General features: G+C 35.7%; 1 protein-coding gene across 1 annotated transcript in view; it reads right to left on the bottom strand.

The window, feature by feature from the left end:
• The window catches only part of Elp2 (elongator complex protein 2), a 59,062-nt gene that overhangs the window by 38,929 nt on the left and 2,772 nt on the right, over positions 1 to 17,361 (bottom strand). The window contains exons 2-3 of the mRNA XM_081739584.1: positions 7,763 to 7,949; positions 4,994 to 5,128 (exon numbers count right to left, since the gene is read on the bottom strand). Coding sequence (XP_081595710.1) covers positions 4,994 to 5,128; positions 7,763 to 7,949 — 322 coding nt within the window. The remainder of the gene's footprint in view (positions 1 to 4,993; positions 5,129 to 7,762; positions 7,950 to 17,361) is intronic.

Here is a 17,361-nt window from a genome sequence, read left to right as displayed (position 1 = left end):
AACAGGTTATAATGGTCAGAACCTATTATTTATAGTGGGCCACCACAAACTATGCTAGAGCTTGATTCTGTGATGCTGACTGGTATTTAGACCACTATGTAAAGTTACTTCTCATGAATACGACCATTCCCAACACAAAATCTCGTCTATATGGAAGATGGATAATCTTGTGTCGAATACAGACCCGAACGGTAATCCAAACCCCTCTTTAATAATTGTAACTTCCGTTCTTCGTTGCCTCAGAAATGCAGAAAGGTGTAAAAGGAAATAAACAACAAACGACAATTTCCATATTCCCCACTGCATACACACTTAAAAGAACTTATCGATTTGGGCGCATAAAGAGTGCACAGCCCAAACGGATCGTCCAATTTAAAAAATTCCTTCACTTTAGATTGAAAACATCATATTTGGAGATAGTTTTTCCTCTTAAATTTTGTTGTAACTCGGATAGTAACAGAGTTACTCTATGTCAGGGGACTTTTGAGACAACCTGTATATATATATATATATATATATTGGATAGCTAATTTATTTTGAATCGCCTTTGTAACTTTCAAACTAATAAATAAAAAAAAATAAAAAAAACGGGGCAATTTAATACCATACAATTACCGAGGGACATTGTTGGACATTCTATGCAGTACAATCAGATTAACAGTGTTGCCGACCCCACATTAAGTTAAATTTTTCAAGTATGAACTACATCAAATTATCACATATTTCAATTCTACATGTTACACAAAAACTTCCAATATCGCATTTATTATTCAATGTTACAAACTTTACGGGCGTTAAAGTTATCACAAACACAGAAAAATAACAAAACTTTGGGGGCTTCTGCAACACTAATAGCGTGAATGAGACGCATGGGGCAACGTTCATCGAAAGTACCTAAGTCTCGAAAACTATAATCATGCTATGACATATTTTGAATATATAGGAACAAAGTTACAAGGGATTAAAAATTAACTTTTCTCAAAATGTCTTATTTCGAAAAACTCTCAAACACACGAAACATTGTTGGCGGTTAGTTGAACAGAAGTTGTGAATCATTCAGCCGGTACAAAGAAAGAATGAGATTATTGGTAAAATTCAATGCCACCAACCAGACACGTACCTCAGGGATAGCCAGTGTGTGCTGAGACTCCTATTCACTGCGACCACCTTCAGCCCACTGAATGTTTCAGTTGTTCGTTGGTATCAATTAACTCAAGTTAGTCCTCCAAACAAATTAATCTCTCCGTTGTAGTGTTCTGGCTACGGGCTTATCATCAACGCGAAACGTTTTGGCGATAGAATCATAACCATATCTCGATGGTCATGAGTACTCATCGTGGTTCAAAATTTACAAATATCACTAAAAATTTGTGTCTTATATTTTGTAAATCAAAACCCACTTGGCGTAACAGCCCATTTGAGGACCAGAGCCATCTGTCAGCGACCGGCTGAACTACGTCCAGCCTATTGAGCACGTGGTCAGTGCGCTACGTCGCCTTGTCACTAACCGGTGTATCGGAAACTTTCTAGATTTAGTGGCCGTCACGTCTTTCATTCACGTGACTCTTCAGTTTATATTTTGTAATCGTTTTTGGATAATTTGGCATCCAGCCGTATAATGCTTTCCTCTTAGAAGTAATTGAGGATGCTGAAAATCTTCTTAAAGTTCGGGATGTCCTGCCTAATTCGGGACAGGTAGCAACCCTACCCGTAAACCACTTTAACGCCCTCGAATTGCCTCTTAACCCGCTTTCGCTCTCCTAAGACGTTTCAGCGTTCACTGGCAGACGGCATCGTTCACTTTGGGAGCTTATGATTTGGAACAAGGAGAGCTATGTAATTGGATAGACAGAGACAGAAATATACCACTAGATCAGAAATCGAACTCGTTTCTCTGGGTTTTACAATTCCGATACGTTAACCATTAGGTCACCAGTCCGCTCTCTCGTCATCCGTACAATTTGTGAAATTTATCTTTTCCTGTACAGGTTTTAATTGTTTTAGATAGTAATTTGCTGTGAAATGACCACTTCAGAAATTATTTCCCAGTCTAGATATTCGCATTTTGCCAAAACGAATATTACGAGGAGCATCTTCAGAAAGTAAGTTTCCCACGCGTCCCATAGCTAGGAAACCATATGTTGCGCGAAGCGACTGCGTGTACGTGAGAGAGTAAGGTCCTAACATGGCGCATGCGCCAACAGAACTTCCCTAATTCTCTCAGGCGTCGTGGCAGTGATTGAAGATTGGCGTTCCTATTCCAGCTCCCGCCGCGTGTGAAGTGTGAGCAGTGATAAAGTTTTTGAATGCACAGGGCATAGCACCGATTGAAATCCATCATCAGCTGTATCGTTGCAAAAATGTCAATGCTGACCCTGTGCGCCTTGCTTTGTGCTCTAGGGTCAGTTGCTTCAACACAAAACTTCTTGATCAACAGGCACTCCGTGACAGTGGTGTGCAATAAGAAACGGAAAATCTGCAGGAACTTCTTGCTATGCCGTTAGGCCCATGGACCTGGCACAGCTAATAATGGATTTTGATTGGTGCTATGCCCTGTGCATCAAAAACTTTATCACTGCTCGCACTTCACACGCGGCGGGAGCTGGAATAGGAACGTCCATCTTCAACCACTGCCACGATGCTACTGAGAGCACTAGGGAAGTTCCGCTAGTGCATGTTCCATGCTAGGACCTTACTCTCTCACGTACACGTAGTCGCTTCGCGGAACATACCGTTTCCTATCTATGGGGCGCGTGGGAAACTTACTTTCTGGATGCGCCTCGTATTTGAGATTTTAAAGTGACTTGATTTTAATTCACTAAACTGGCATTGTTGGGCATAACCTTGAAAATTACAGCAGGCAATAATAGTCATTGACAACGACCACTAAAATTCTATCAATAAAAAATAGTTTTATTTTTATCAACATGTGAAAAATAAATGGTTAGTTAACGGATTAAAGTTATAGGAATTTTATTTCTGGGCCTTCGGCATCTACGGTCAATTTTAGCCCGTCACGTATGAGGGATAACGCTCCTCGGCGATCACACATTACCCAGGAAAATGAGGAAGGAAGAAAGGAAGCAGGCTGGAACCTTTATTTAGGTACCATCCCGGCATTTGCCAGATATAAGCAAGGAAAAACCTCACTCAGCATGACTAACCTGAAAAGATTGTTACATCTTTCCGACCGAGAGTCCCCACAGGAGTTAAAGTTAAGTTACAACAAGAAAATAAGAAGCAGCTAAAAGACATGTTCATATTGTTAGTATATACAAAACAATTGTTAAACCTTAAGTTCTTTCATAAAAAAATCCCAATAAAAATTTTTGCTACAGAAAAACCAGTTTATCAAGAGGTCTTATTTCAATTTTGGAACTCTTGCAAAATGAGGTTACAAAGTGATTCGACCTCCATTGAATGACAACCTGGTGACCAAGGCCGCAGAATAATGGTTAAAACCACACAGGAAAATCTTTATGTAATCGATGACGTAAGTATTTCATTTATCTCTTTAGTAATTTCATCTCACTTCTAATTATCTGAAGAATGGTACTTACTTTTTAGTGTATAAGCATACTTTAAAATAATAATAATAGGAAGAGGAAAAACTGTCCAAATATTTACAGCTGGAACTTAAATGTCAATGAATTGTATCCGAAAAAGATTGTACACCTTTTTTTTATTTATTTATTTATTTTCTAGGTGCCCAGTATGTGAAAAAAGTTGTCAGTGACAAGGATTGTTATTAGATACATCAAGTTTTGATTGAAATACCCATCATTCCCAAGACCATATTTTTTTCAAGATTGCACCCACACAACAGAAGGCATTTTGTGCTGTCCAGTACGCAAAGACATCGTTCGTTATCACAGTTCAATGCCACTTTCGACGACAGTTTGGGGTCGATTCTCTTGAATAGAACTCCATTAAGTGTTGTTATACACAACTCATGGAGACAGGTTGCCTATGCAAAGATAAAAGCACAGGCCGTCTTTTGCATTCAGAGGAGACAGTCGATGGAATTCGGCAATCCTTCGAATGCAGCCCCATTGTTCAACTCATTTTAGAAATCGGGCCGGGAGTTAGCATTGCCCCACTCAACAGTTTGGAATATTCTTCGTAAGCGTTTGAAATTCAAGGCTTACAAGCTGCAACTTGTGTAAGCACTCATTGAATATAGTTATATATAAGTCTTCAGTGTAGACACATTCCGGAAAATAATTTTTGGGACAGGGTAGTCTTCAGTGATGAGGCGACCTTCCATATCAACGGCAAAGTCAAGAGGCATAATGTTCGAATCTGGGGGTCAGAACATCCCTGGCGAATCACTGAGCATGTCAGATATTCTCCAAAGTTGAACGTCTTTGCTGCCATGTGCAGAACGAAGTTTTATGGGCCATTTTTCTATGCAGAAAGAACTGTAACGGGATACTCGTATCTTGACATGCTCCAGATGTGGTTGATATCACAACTTCAAGAGAACTCCCGAGATTTTATTTTGCAACAGAATGGACCTCCATCCTACTTCCATAATGACGTGAGAGGGTATCTGAACATCTCCCATAGCGTTGAATAGGTCGCACTGGTCCTGATGATGAAGCATTGCTGAGATGACCTCCGAGGTCCCCAGACATGAAACCATTCGACTTTTCATTATGGGGCTTTGCCAAAGACCGCGTCTTTGTCCCACCTTACCTCGAGATCTGACGGAGTTGCGAGAGTGGATCACAGTAGTCTTTGGTACCGTTACAAGAAACGTTGATTCAAGTATAAGAGGAAACGGACTATGGACCATCTGCCGTGCCATATTGAATCTTTATAAGGTAGACAGGTAGGTAGGTAAAAAAACATCTTTGATATATTACTTTGCTTTTGGTATATACAAAGGATTCTAATATCACATTAGGAGACCCGAAAATAATGTTGTTAAACGGATATATTCTTTCCTGACACCCTGTATTAAGAAATAAAGCCAAAATAACATCCTTACCATTTTCAGCTGATCTCTCCCATATTTTAATTGTAGAATCTACTGATGCTGTTGCTACTATGGTAATACTGATCTTGGACTGACTGTCATTTGCTACGTACAAGCCATCAGCATTCGTAACGGAGCTTTCATGACCTAAAACAAAACATAAATAAATAAAATAAACAATCTAAATAATACATAAAATATAATGAAAGCATTCAAGGCATTAGAATGTGCATATTATAAACATATTCTGACCACGTTATTCGTATTTCTGTGTAAAAGCTGTATTTCTTTTCAATCTATCTCTATATTTCCAATACCTTTCTGTATTCTTTGTCTTGAAGTTCAGGTAAGGTTTTGTTGGACAAAAGGTGTCTTCTCGTATATGTATAATGTTTGAGGATCTTTTCTGATCAAATCACTGCATCTTTTCATAGGCAAAAACATACAAAACACAAACTTTATAATAGTCAGTTATAACTAACTGTGCAGAAAGTTGTGTAACTATTGCTAAGTAAAAAAAAAAAAAAAAAAAATCATTTACTGTTCATTTTAAGTATGCATACTCAAATCACTATTTTGCATTTCAATTACTCATTTAAATTATAAAAGTTAATCATTACTATTTTCAGTTGTTTTTCAGTGTTGTCAAGTTTGAATTGTGAAAAACTGAAGTATATACATGCTATTTTTTTTTTTTTTAATTAAGACTGTAATTTATTAGTAGTAAAGTTAGAAAATTCCTAATGCTATTTCTAAAAACAGCAAAAAAAAAAAAAAGTCAAATATTTTAGATACATACACGAGTATGCTTTTACAAGGAACAAAGAGGCTTAAGATCCTTCACATGCTTGCACTCACAATATCAATGGAACATTTTAAAATTTCTACCGTTTTAACACACACCTCTTTTTTTGTATGGGACTGAACAAAATTATAATTTTTAACCCTTAAAATCAACTGTCTGTCCCATACGTTAAAGAAAAAAAGTATTGAACAGATATTACTTCGAAAAGTACGTTATAGAAATTTTAAAATGTTCCATTAACACTGCTAGTACAAGCATGTGAAGAGCCTTTTGTTAACATGTATTAATATTTTTTTCTTATATTCTATGGATATGTTGCCATAATTTTCTTTCCAACCCTCGTATTCTTTCTTTTTTTTTTTTTTTTTTTTTTTTTTTTTTTTTTTTTTTTGCGCAAGTTAGAGAATTTTCTATCACAGTTCGTATAGTAAATCATATTTCCTCCCCACAACTTTTTTCAAGGATCCTATAAAATCAATAATTATGGTATATATCAGAACATATTATTATTATTATTACAAATGTATGAAATTCGCCTTTTAAATACAGACAATTAGACACAACAAATTAATATTCCGAGCTGAAAAGCATAAATAATTTTATTTTTTTATCGTATACTCCTTCACGATGAAGAGGTTCATGTGCGTGTTTTGTGTGCATGTGGCTTCGAGTTCGATGGCCGCTGTGTGTGTGGGGGGGGGGGGGGGAGGGGTACAAAGTCTAAGGTAAAAACTATAATGGTTTGGATCCCATTTTAAGCAGTAAGCCTGTCTGACATAGCTTCGGTCTGAAAAGAGTAGCAAACTTCAACCAATTAGTGAATAGGCCCAAGTACTTGATTTGTGGTTCATTTTCTCATCGTTTACTTCGGGGTCAATAATAATATAATAACCCTTCTGGCTGGTTTAACAGTAGTTACTGTTCGCGCCTTTGGTGCACGTGTACCGAGTTCGATTTCCGGAGGGAAAGCATTGAACGCATTGCAGAAGTTTGCGTTCGGTCGGTGCTAGGAATGCTAAACTCAAACAAAGTAATAAGAATTACAGAACACATTTAGCCCTTTCTAGCAAAATTGAGAACAATACCGTAATATGCATGAATCTATCAATTAAAGCTATATTAAACTGAGATTATGAACATCTATGCTTAAAAGCAACTGGGACATTGTTTGTAGAAAAACATTAAAATCTATTGACTTAAACCTAATGTATATGTCTAAATATTTATTAATACCAAAAATTTTCAATGAGAATTCCCACTTTGGTCATCGAGATTTCTTTTTCTTTGTTTTTTCTAAATATAAACAAACACTTGTTTTAATCACATCTAATGGATTCCACTATATAACAAACAAGCATTTTAGGAATGATCCAAAAAATGCATTAAAAGATTGCGATCTTCGTTGATAATTAGCTCTTGGATCAGGGGCCACAAAATTTCTGAACGGCCCCTAAATCTTTTTTTAATATGGAATAAGCACATCTCATTGAGTTAAGTGATAGTTTGGGTTTGACTACACCGCATGTACTTCTTTAGACATAAGGCGTACGAGAAAACTGTGGACTGAAATTTAAATTAGATCTCTTTGGTCAATAAAAGCCATACCATGACAGATAATATATAACAAAATACATTAGTTCCAAATACATTAATGTTCCTATTCCAGTTAGTTAATGTGTTTTCAATCGTATTGTGAACACGTTTACCAATAAAGTTGAAATGTGATGATATGTGATTAAAACAGCAGTGTTTGTTTATGTAAAAACGAACAAGCCGCTGACGAAGGTGGGATTCCCTATTGAAAATTTCGACATTAATACATATTTATACGCATTCCAGAAATTAAGTTAATAATCAAGCACCAGTTTAGTTCCTTCAGTAGGTTTCTTGGAAACCAATTTCAATTGACGGACTTCCATCTTTCTTTTAACTTAAAACTTTCCTTCCATTCCAAAATATACCATTTGGTGTCTTACCTTTCAGTATCGCTACTGGAAAAAAATCACTAGCCTTTCTTCTCCAAACGATAGCAGTTTTATCTGCTGATGTAGATACCAATTCTTCGTATTCCGACACAGATGACAAACATCGTATCCACCTCACAGAGCTAATTCTAGCTTTATGACCAGCCAGAGTCTTCAGTACCTTTCCAGCATCTTCATACTGTAAAAATTAACATTCACAGAATTAGCAGAATCTTTTTACTCAGCTTCCTGCTACAAAGGGAAACCGTGACCCCTCATAGCGCTGTCACTAACGCTCTCACATTTGATGCGAGCAGTTCCGGATTCGATTTCCAAAAGTGCGGACACTCGGTCGAAAAAGTGTCCAAGCTTTTCCAGGCTAGTCATCCTGAGTGACACTTTCCTCATTCACATACAGGCAAATGCCAGGATGGTAATGGTTGACTTGGAGTTTGGCATTCTGTTTAATACTGAGGCTACATGAGACGTGGACTTACAGCGAGAGTGACCAGACGTTCTGGATTTACCGGGACACTCCAAGTTTTTCGCATGCTACCCCTGTGCTCCGAGTACATTTTTCGGAACATTTAGATGTTTCAGTTTTTTAAAACAGTCACTTTGGTTTAAGTAAGTTAACACTTCTATACGCAAAGCTTAGTTTTAGTTTCAAGCTGCTAAATAAGCTAGTGGTAGTATTAAGCGCATCATATTAGTAGCGATACTAACCTTGCAGACAGAGGGTTGGAAATTAAGGACAACTGGCAACACTGGACCGCTACTGTCCTTTTTTGGTCCGTTAAAACGATGGATGAGCGTACGTAACAAAATAATTTCCCAGAGTAATAAAAAAAAATATTAATTAATTACCAGAGAAATAATAATAGTCAAAATCCTAAAGATATACACTATAAGCTAAAATGCCTTTTCAGGTATGTCTAGGAAGAAGCAGGGGAAAATGTAGAACCAAAATTAAAGAACAATGAATAAGCTGTAAAGTTTCTAGGCAAGCGCTATGTTGGAACAAGGGGCCAATGATGTTACAGGGAATTTATTAGAGGAAGATACACTTAATTAAGCGAGCGGTCCGTTTAGGAATTAATGATTAATAAATGCAGATAAATATATATATGTAATACAGGAAGGGATAAGGTGGAAAATGAAAACTAATGAACAATAATGGACAATAATAATAATAATGTTATACGAGCTCTTTGAGTTAAATGGTAAAGATTCGTGGGGCTGCTGTACAGGAGCGGAAAATGAAAACTAATGAACAATAATGGACAATAATAATAATAATGTTATACGAGCTCTTTGAGTTAAATGGTAAAGATTCGTGGGGCTGCTGTACAGGAGCGATACCACTTGGGTGTTTGAATGATCCATTATTTTGTTCATTACCTCAAATGGTTTATTCAGTGCAAATAACAAATGCAGTGCTCAGGGGCGGACTAAGGCAAAATTTTCACCCAGGCAAAGTGACTTTTTGCCGCCCCTTTGTCCTAGTCTATATTTTATATTTTAAACCCTTTTTCAGAAAGAAAATACTCAAATACATGATATAGGTATATTTAGTACTTAAAAATATACATATAGTATCAATTACATTGTGTTTATTATTATTATTACTATCATTTATGTACGCATATGTATAAACAAAAACAATATCGAACAGCAGTACTAATGGTGACACGATTACTGCTGTATTATAAATTGTTTTGTTACATCAATAACATCAGGAGTCATTCTACAAGAGTCGCATATATAAAATTCAATAATATTCATTGACTAAGTTCACAAAGAATATGGCCCACTATAAACAATAACAACTTCCCCTCCACTCCCACTCACACTAAGTGCGTCTACACGTTAGTATTTTTGTTGTAGAGTTTTACCGGATATTGCATACAATGTTAAAAGAAAAGAAAATAATTCCATATTGCAGCGTCTGTTGCTGATAATATTGAGTTATTTGTACTATTTTATTACTAGAAGAAACGTTTCTGTCTTGATTCTTTTGTGCCTCAACGATGGATGCCGCTGTGATATGATAAACTTGCTGTTGATGATTTAAGAAAGAGCCACTGAGAAAGATGGGAGTTTTCATTTTCGACAATTCCTCTCTTTTCGAGAAAATTTCAGCAATTACTATATGACAGACATATACCAAGATAAGTCCAAGCGAATATTCGCATTGTGGACAACGTTTGTTCTTGCATTAAATAAAATTTGAGTTGCTAAACAAAACAGTGTTTCATTCAACCATCCAAGTGCCACCACTTCTGTACAGAAGCTCCACGAAACCTCATAATCCTTTCCCGGAGACCCTATATTTAGGTTTTTTTTTCCTTTCTTTCTTACAAAAACGCGTAATAAGGATTTCACCGACTCGCAATACACTGCTTTCCCTCATTTAGACTATACAATTTGTTTGTTCTACATGGCGTTTTATTTTCTTTAATAAGTAAAAATAAAACACGACCCAATCCAAAACAAATAGGAGCCTGTATGCGAGGGGTTTGGTTACGAGAGGCTCGAATTTTGATCTTGTTAGAGAAGGAAGAGTATTTACGAACTGTTTCCCTTATCAAATTAAGATACAGAATGTCGATAACATTTACGGAAACGAATACACAAGCCTTGCACTAGAATGTAAAGCCATGTTTCCACAAGCGATTGTTCTATATATGACAATCCTCACCATAGACAATAGGTCGAAATTAAAGTTTTCATTGGAGGAGGCCTATGCTGAGAATAGTCTGATCAACTGTGTCACTCTCTTTTTCTGGTAAACTTGTCGGGCCACATTCAATACACGTTTGGATTTAGGATACTTCTTCTTGTCAGTCTAGAACAATCCGCTTGCTCTCGCGATACGTTTTTGCAGTACTTGAATACACTGGTAAAATTCTTCTTAGATATGTTAAAAGTCCTCGCAGAATATTGTTTCTTCATTGCGTTAAAGCAGTACCCATGTTGGCATTAAGCAAAGGGCTGTGATGGGACCAGAACGATGATCTTTTAGCCCACTTAGTACACTACAATGTAGTCTTCTGTTTCTTTTTCGCACATTACAATTACAGCGCCGCTCAACGATTGTTCAACTTCAAACGACACGGACATGAGTCCAACGCTTTTAACCACTAGGTTATGATGTACACAAAACTACGTAGCTACTTAGGGATAAAAATTAAAAGCATAAGCAATTTACAACCAAGAATTTAGTATTTTAGTTTCTCGTAATTTAGCGTCCTCATTTTCCTAAATGCTAAAATCAGCTATTTTTCCAACTTAATTTTTGACACAAGTATATTTATCAACTCAACTAAATTTCGCATAGTCTTGTAATCGTTACGACAAACATCCGGAGGCAGTAGTGTCACATCCTCTCGAAAATTAATAAGTGAACATAATCCTGCAAGTAAGAGGTTAACAAGGCTAAACGGTGGATGACTTTTCCTTTAAAAGAGAAAGTGATTTTTTAAAAATATAATACTGTTACTATATTGGTAAATTTTAAGCTAATTATAAATACTGAAAGACAAAGTAGTGGACTACATTGCGGTGAGATGTAACAAATAAGCATTACATAAAACAACAAAATAAATGATTTTAAATACAATATACCAATAAATATGTAAAGAAGCCAATAATTATTTAAAATAGGATAAAAATGTACGTATTTTTATGCCATGCTGAGATATTTGTTGAGTTAACTGACATTATAACAGTTATAATAATTACACAATTAAGATACAAAAATGACCTATACCTATCAATTACAGGAAATTTCCAAATAGCTGGGGTTGTACACTTACATACAAATTCGGCTTTACATCTTCCAGCTTAAACTATCTACATCTTTTAAAAATGCAAAACACCAGTAAAAGTATTTCTTGACCTGGCTAAGTCTGGACTAAGATAAAGTGAGATTGACGTCAGCCATATGTTTATCCACTTTTACCCGCAAGTAGGCATCTATTTCCAATCTTCCGAAGTAGAAGATCCGTTTTAAACGTTATTTCTGTTTGCTCAAGTAGATTTCTCTTCACAATTTTACAAACAATATAAAAAGTAAAATAATGTAACAGTAGCATTAAAAAATCCTTTCTGATAACACCTTGAGTTTCATCTATGCAAAGTGGAATATTGACATGTCCAGCACAAATATTTTGGTGACACCACATTTTGCATAGAAAAGACATGTTTATAAGGTACAAATTTCTGGAGGTATAGTGAGTAATATAGCTCTGTGTACTTTGTATATTCAAAAGTGTAGAATTACCAGTGTAAAATCATTACAAGCACTACACGACGGTTAAATAACAAAGTGCACATGAAATAAGATTATATTATATATTATTTTCTGACGATGTAGTATTTCTGCACAGTACACAAAAGCTGAATTTTTATTATAGAAGTGAGCCTTACTAATATCAATCCATTACAAGTTATATAGGAACTCGTATCACCGCGAAAATTCACGTGATTTAATTATCCTCGCTTACGCACATACCCATCGTCCCTAACGCGCTGCTCCATTAGGACGCACCCTGACGCTACCACCAACTTTGCCTTTCCTTAAATCGGTTAGACGACATTCCATTCGTGATTTTTAGTGGCCATCTAGCACAGGTTGGTTTGTGTTTCTTTTACACTGAAGGCTTTATAGCACATGTTTAGATGTTGTACTTACATGCAGATTGTGAAAAAGTTGTAATTTTTCAACAATTATTTCTGGTGGCCTTTAGTTTCATCTACGCTAAATAGGGTAGTGAAAGAATTATAATTTTTTTGATAATTCTTTTTAGTAGTGAGCTCCTTCGTGGCTAAGCGGTTAGCGTATGTGCCATTGGCGTGGGAGATCCGTGTTCGATTCCCGGCGGAGCTCATGTGGTTCGTATTCCAAGTTAAACAGAAAGTCCCGTCTCATATAACCTTGCTGCTGAAAGGGACGTTAAACTCACAATCAACTCAACTCAACTCTCTTCAATGGTGTACCTAAACTTAACTACACGGAAGAAAATTAGAGAAAGAAGCACAATGTTTTAATAACAATTATTCGAGTGGTGTTTTTAAACTTGGCTTGCACACCTTCTGACACAACGCCTTAGCAAAACAACTTAAGACCTGCGACCGGTGAATCTGATTTTAAGATCTTCTGAAGTAAGTTAGTGGTGAAGAACGTTCTATACAGTAGAGGATGATTTAATATGATGGTCCATGCATCCGCCAACCGTAGTACAGGTAGCATTACTCGAGCAGACGATTCTACCAACTTTTGACACATTTCTCACATTTTCAGGTTAGGTTAGAGCTTTGTATTTTTTTTTTTTTTTTTTTTTTTTTTACGACTAAATGATTAGCTCCATTGTATTGTATTGTATTGTATTTATTTTCATCCTTTTTCATACAAATTGTTCACAACGTGAACGTATGAGTTGGACACGTCATAAGAACACTGAATGTGTACATATGTATACATTTAGATCTACATGCAATATTAAAATAGTGTGAATTTATGTACAAAAAAAGGTACAATTTTTCATTATTCTAATTTACATATATCGATATAAAACAACAAAACAGTTAATAAAACCTTACATTATAGATATACAAAATATATATACTTTAAACCTTATTTACTACAGGCGAGATATTCTTCTACAGAATAGAAACAGTACTCGAGTAGGTAGGACTTGACTGCTTTATTGAAACCAGATGTTTTGTTTTTTAAAGTGGAAGGAAGCTTGTTATAAATATTCACTGCCATAGGAAATGTACTATTCTTATGTACTTTTAAACGTGAGGACTCTACATGAAGATCAGACGCTTGTCTTGTATTATGCATATGAATATCTGAGTTCAACCGGAAGCTGCTTGTATCTGTCTGTATATCTTTTCTTACAAATTTTAGAAGTTCATATATATATAAACATGGAAGAGGTAAGATTTCAAGAAATTTAAATAGAGGTTTACAGGAAGTTCGAGGTTTACTTCCGGTCATAAACCTTAAAGCTCTCTTTTGTAAAACGAATATGGAATTTAGCAGTGCAGTAGATCCCCAGAATATAATACCATATTTCAATTTAGAATGAAAAAGTCCAAAATAAGTTGTGAGCAGAACATGCTGACTGACACTATTTCGTAAAAGCTTTAACATGTAACAGGTTTGAGCCAATTTACTAGATAATTTTTGAATGTGAATTTTCCAATCTAATGTATCTGACACCCAAAGACCAAGAAATTTTATATCCGAGACGTAATTCAACGTTTTGCCGTTAATTGTTACACAAGGGCGTTTTCTTATCTCGTTTTTTACTACGTGAAAGCACATGCACGAAGACTTTGTTGTGTTTAGTATTAGTTTATTTCTATCCATCCAGTCACTGACGGCAGACATGGTGGAATCTACTGCATTACATAACTCAACGTAAGTTTCTCCAGTTACTAAAATATTTGTATCGTCAGCATACAGAACAATTTTAGCAGAGTCTAAACATTGTGGCAAATCATTTATATATATTAAAAATAGAATAGGGCCTAAGATGGAACCTTGAGGAACTCCAAATTTTAACTCTTTTGTATCTGAATAACATTTGCTTACTCCCTGAGTTTGACAGTTAATTTCAACAGTTTGCCTTCTGTTGGAAATATACGATTTAAACCAGTCATAAGCATTTCCCCTAATACCATAATCTTGCAATTTTTTAAGTAAAATTTGATGATCAATTGTATCGAAAGCTTTGCTAAGATCAAGAAATATGCCGGTTGTATATTTCTTAGCGTTTATTGAATTTAAAGCAGAATAGAGAAAGGAGTAAAGAGCAGTTTCAGTAGACTTATTTGATCTAAAGCCATTTTGAGCAGGAGATATTAAGTTAAAATTATTTAGAAAGCTAACTAGTCTTATATACATAAGTTTTTCAAAAAGTTTAGAGAAGGTAGACAGACATGATATTGGTCTATAGTTGGATGTAAGATCTTTCTTGCCACTTTTATATAAGGGCTTAACAACTGCTAGCTTCAATGCCTCAGGAAAAACGCCACTACTAAAAGAGTTATTTACTATAAAGCATAAGATATCAGCAATTTCATAGGAGCATTGCTTTAGAATTTTATCAGGAACTTCATCATATCCTGAAGAACTCTTATTTTTCATTTTCAGTGTAGTATTTAAGATTTCCTGACTAGTTACTGGGTGCAAGAACAATGATTTTTCGAAAATATCGTTATGTCTACTAACGTATTGTTTGCTAGGTAGTTTATTGTTCACGTTATTAGTGATAAACTTTTCCACTTCATTCGTGAAGTAATCGTTAAAAGCATTTGCAATTTCAGTCGGATTTTTAATAATTTTATTTTGACAAGAAACGCTAGTTATCTTAGAGGAGGGTTTTCGTTCCCCAGATTCTTTCCGAATAATTTGCCATGTAGCTTTCATTTTATTGGAAGCTTTCCCAATGTAAGTATCATTCTCTAACATTTTTGCCTGTTTTATGACCTTATGTAAAACTCGTCTGTACATTTTGTGGTATCGTTTAAACACGGGATTACGGCACCGTCGGGATAGTTGATGTAAATAGCGCATTTTTTCTAGAGAAACCTTTATTCCAAAAGTCTTCCACTTCGAACTGACATTTACTAATTTATTTATCTTAAATTTTTGTTTAGGAAAAGCAATATTAAAATAATGAGTAAATATACATAAAAAGGAATTAAATTGGTCGTTAACATTACATTCAATATAAACATCCTCCCACAACTCAGTTTTCAACAAGTATCTGAAATATGCTACGTTAGTGGGTGTAAATGAACGCCGTTCAGACCATTCCACGCCCACGTTTGTATTCTTATTAATTATTTCTGTGTAAAAATAGAGAAGTTGAGCATTATGATCAGAATAGCCTAGGTTTAGTACATCAACATGAGATACGAAATCATCACGTGGAATTATAATTTGGTCAAGAGCAGAGATTCTTGTTTTGCCTATTCTGGTAGGAGTATTGACGATAGGTTTCAGATTAAATGATGTGCAGAGCGAAATGAGATCTTCTTTTTCTTTGCTATTATTTAGTAAAAAATCAATATTAATATCACCACAAATTACTAACGACTTTTTAGAGGACGAGAATTCCGATATAAGCCTTTCTAATTTATTCAAAAAGTCATTGACATTACTGTCTGGCGTGCGATAGAGACAGATAAGTATTAAATTATGATCGCAAAATTCAAGTGCTACAGATTCGAAAGTTTTCTCAACGTTCAATGTAAGGGTATTCCTTAGAATTTTGATACGAAAGTCCTCTTTGACAAATATGGCAATACCGCCATGGGATATATTTTTCCTACAATAGTACGCAGATAGTTTAAAACCTGTGAGTGAAATTGTTTCTATTTCTTCTTTATTCAGCCAGTGCTCCGATATACACAAGACATCAATTTTACTTAATTCATTTTCCAAAATATAGGAGGGCTCACTATAATTACAGTGAGGACGTATGACCTGAAAACTAGAAAGCAAGATTGCCATCTAACCGAGTCTGATGGAGCGCAGTAGGGGAGTTCGAGCGATAGGGAGGGGGTGCGTCAGTACGAAGCAGGCGCGTCAGCTTTCACAAAAATTTTTTCACATCGCATTTTACCTATAGACTATCTATTTGGTACGACCGGTTGCTCAAATGAACTCGAACAGGTCGGGGGTCGGTGCAGACGGTCATAACAGGTTCTGCAGTTCATAACTTTGGTGTGCATAATAACGTAGACAAAAGACACACATCAAAATACAGTTGGGGTAAAGGGTTGTGAAACCACAGATGTTTTTCTCAAATTTTACGGATCTCGTCGAGAGGAGCCCAATTGTGCAAAAAATTTGCAATCCGATTTTCGGAACTTCAGATAATCGATTCCCAAGTAACAATGAAATTATCGTAAAATTGCGACTATTTCAAGTTTCGAATATCCGATCGAAATTTTTGTATACGATTATGTTCGATGTTGGTCAAATTTAGGCACAACACGTTTTGCAAAATTTACGGATAAAATTCTACATTCTCCATGGAAAAATATGTTTATAAGGAACAAATTTATGCAGGCGGCAGAATTAAATAGGAAGTTACATAACTGTATTATGTATTTACATGTAAAGGGTTACTAATGTAAAACCATTACAAGTGGTATATGGCGGTTAAAATAAGTAAGTGCATATGAAAAATGACCATACTTGGTACTATTTTACGCCGACGTAGTATTTCTGCAAGTGTAGAAAAGCCATGCCTTATGTTTACAAGTGCTATAGGAACTCGTATAACAGCAATAATCCATTTTGCACTACCGTCGCTGACCCGCCTCCTACCTTCACTAAGCTCTGCACTGGCTCAGTTAGATGGCATTCGTGGTTCTTAGTAGCCACCTAGCACAGCACATGTTGGTTTGTGTTCCTTGAACTGTAGCTTTTATGGCATATATATGGACGCTGCATTTATACGCAAATCACGAAAGAACTGAACTTTTGAACAATTTTTTCTAGTGACCCCCAAACTTCATCTATGCTAAATCACGCCGCCCACCAGAAATCTTTTGGAGGCAATACGAAGAAAGTTAGTGAGAGC

Source organism: Thermobia domestica, chromosome 15, assembly GCF_964235325.1.
Source record: "Thermobia domestica chromosome 15, izTheDome1.hap1.1, whole genome shotgun sequence".
NCBI classification, from domain to species: domain Eukaryota; kingdom Metazoa; phylum Arthropoda; class Insecta; order Zygentoma; family Lepismatidae; genus Thermobia; species Thermobia domestica.
Note: the sequence above shows the minus strand (reverse complement) of the source record. Positions and strands in the feature narration are given on the sequence as shown.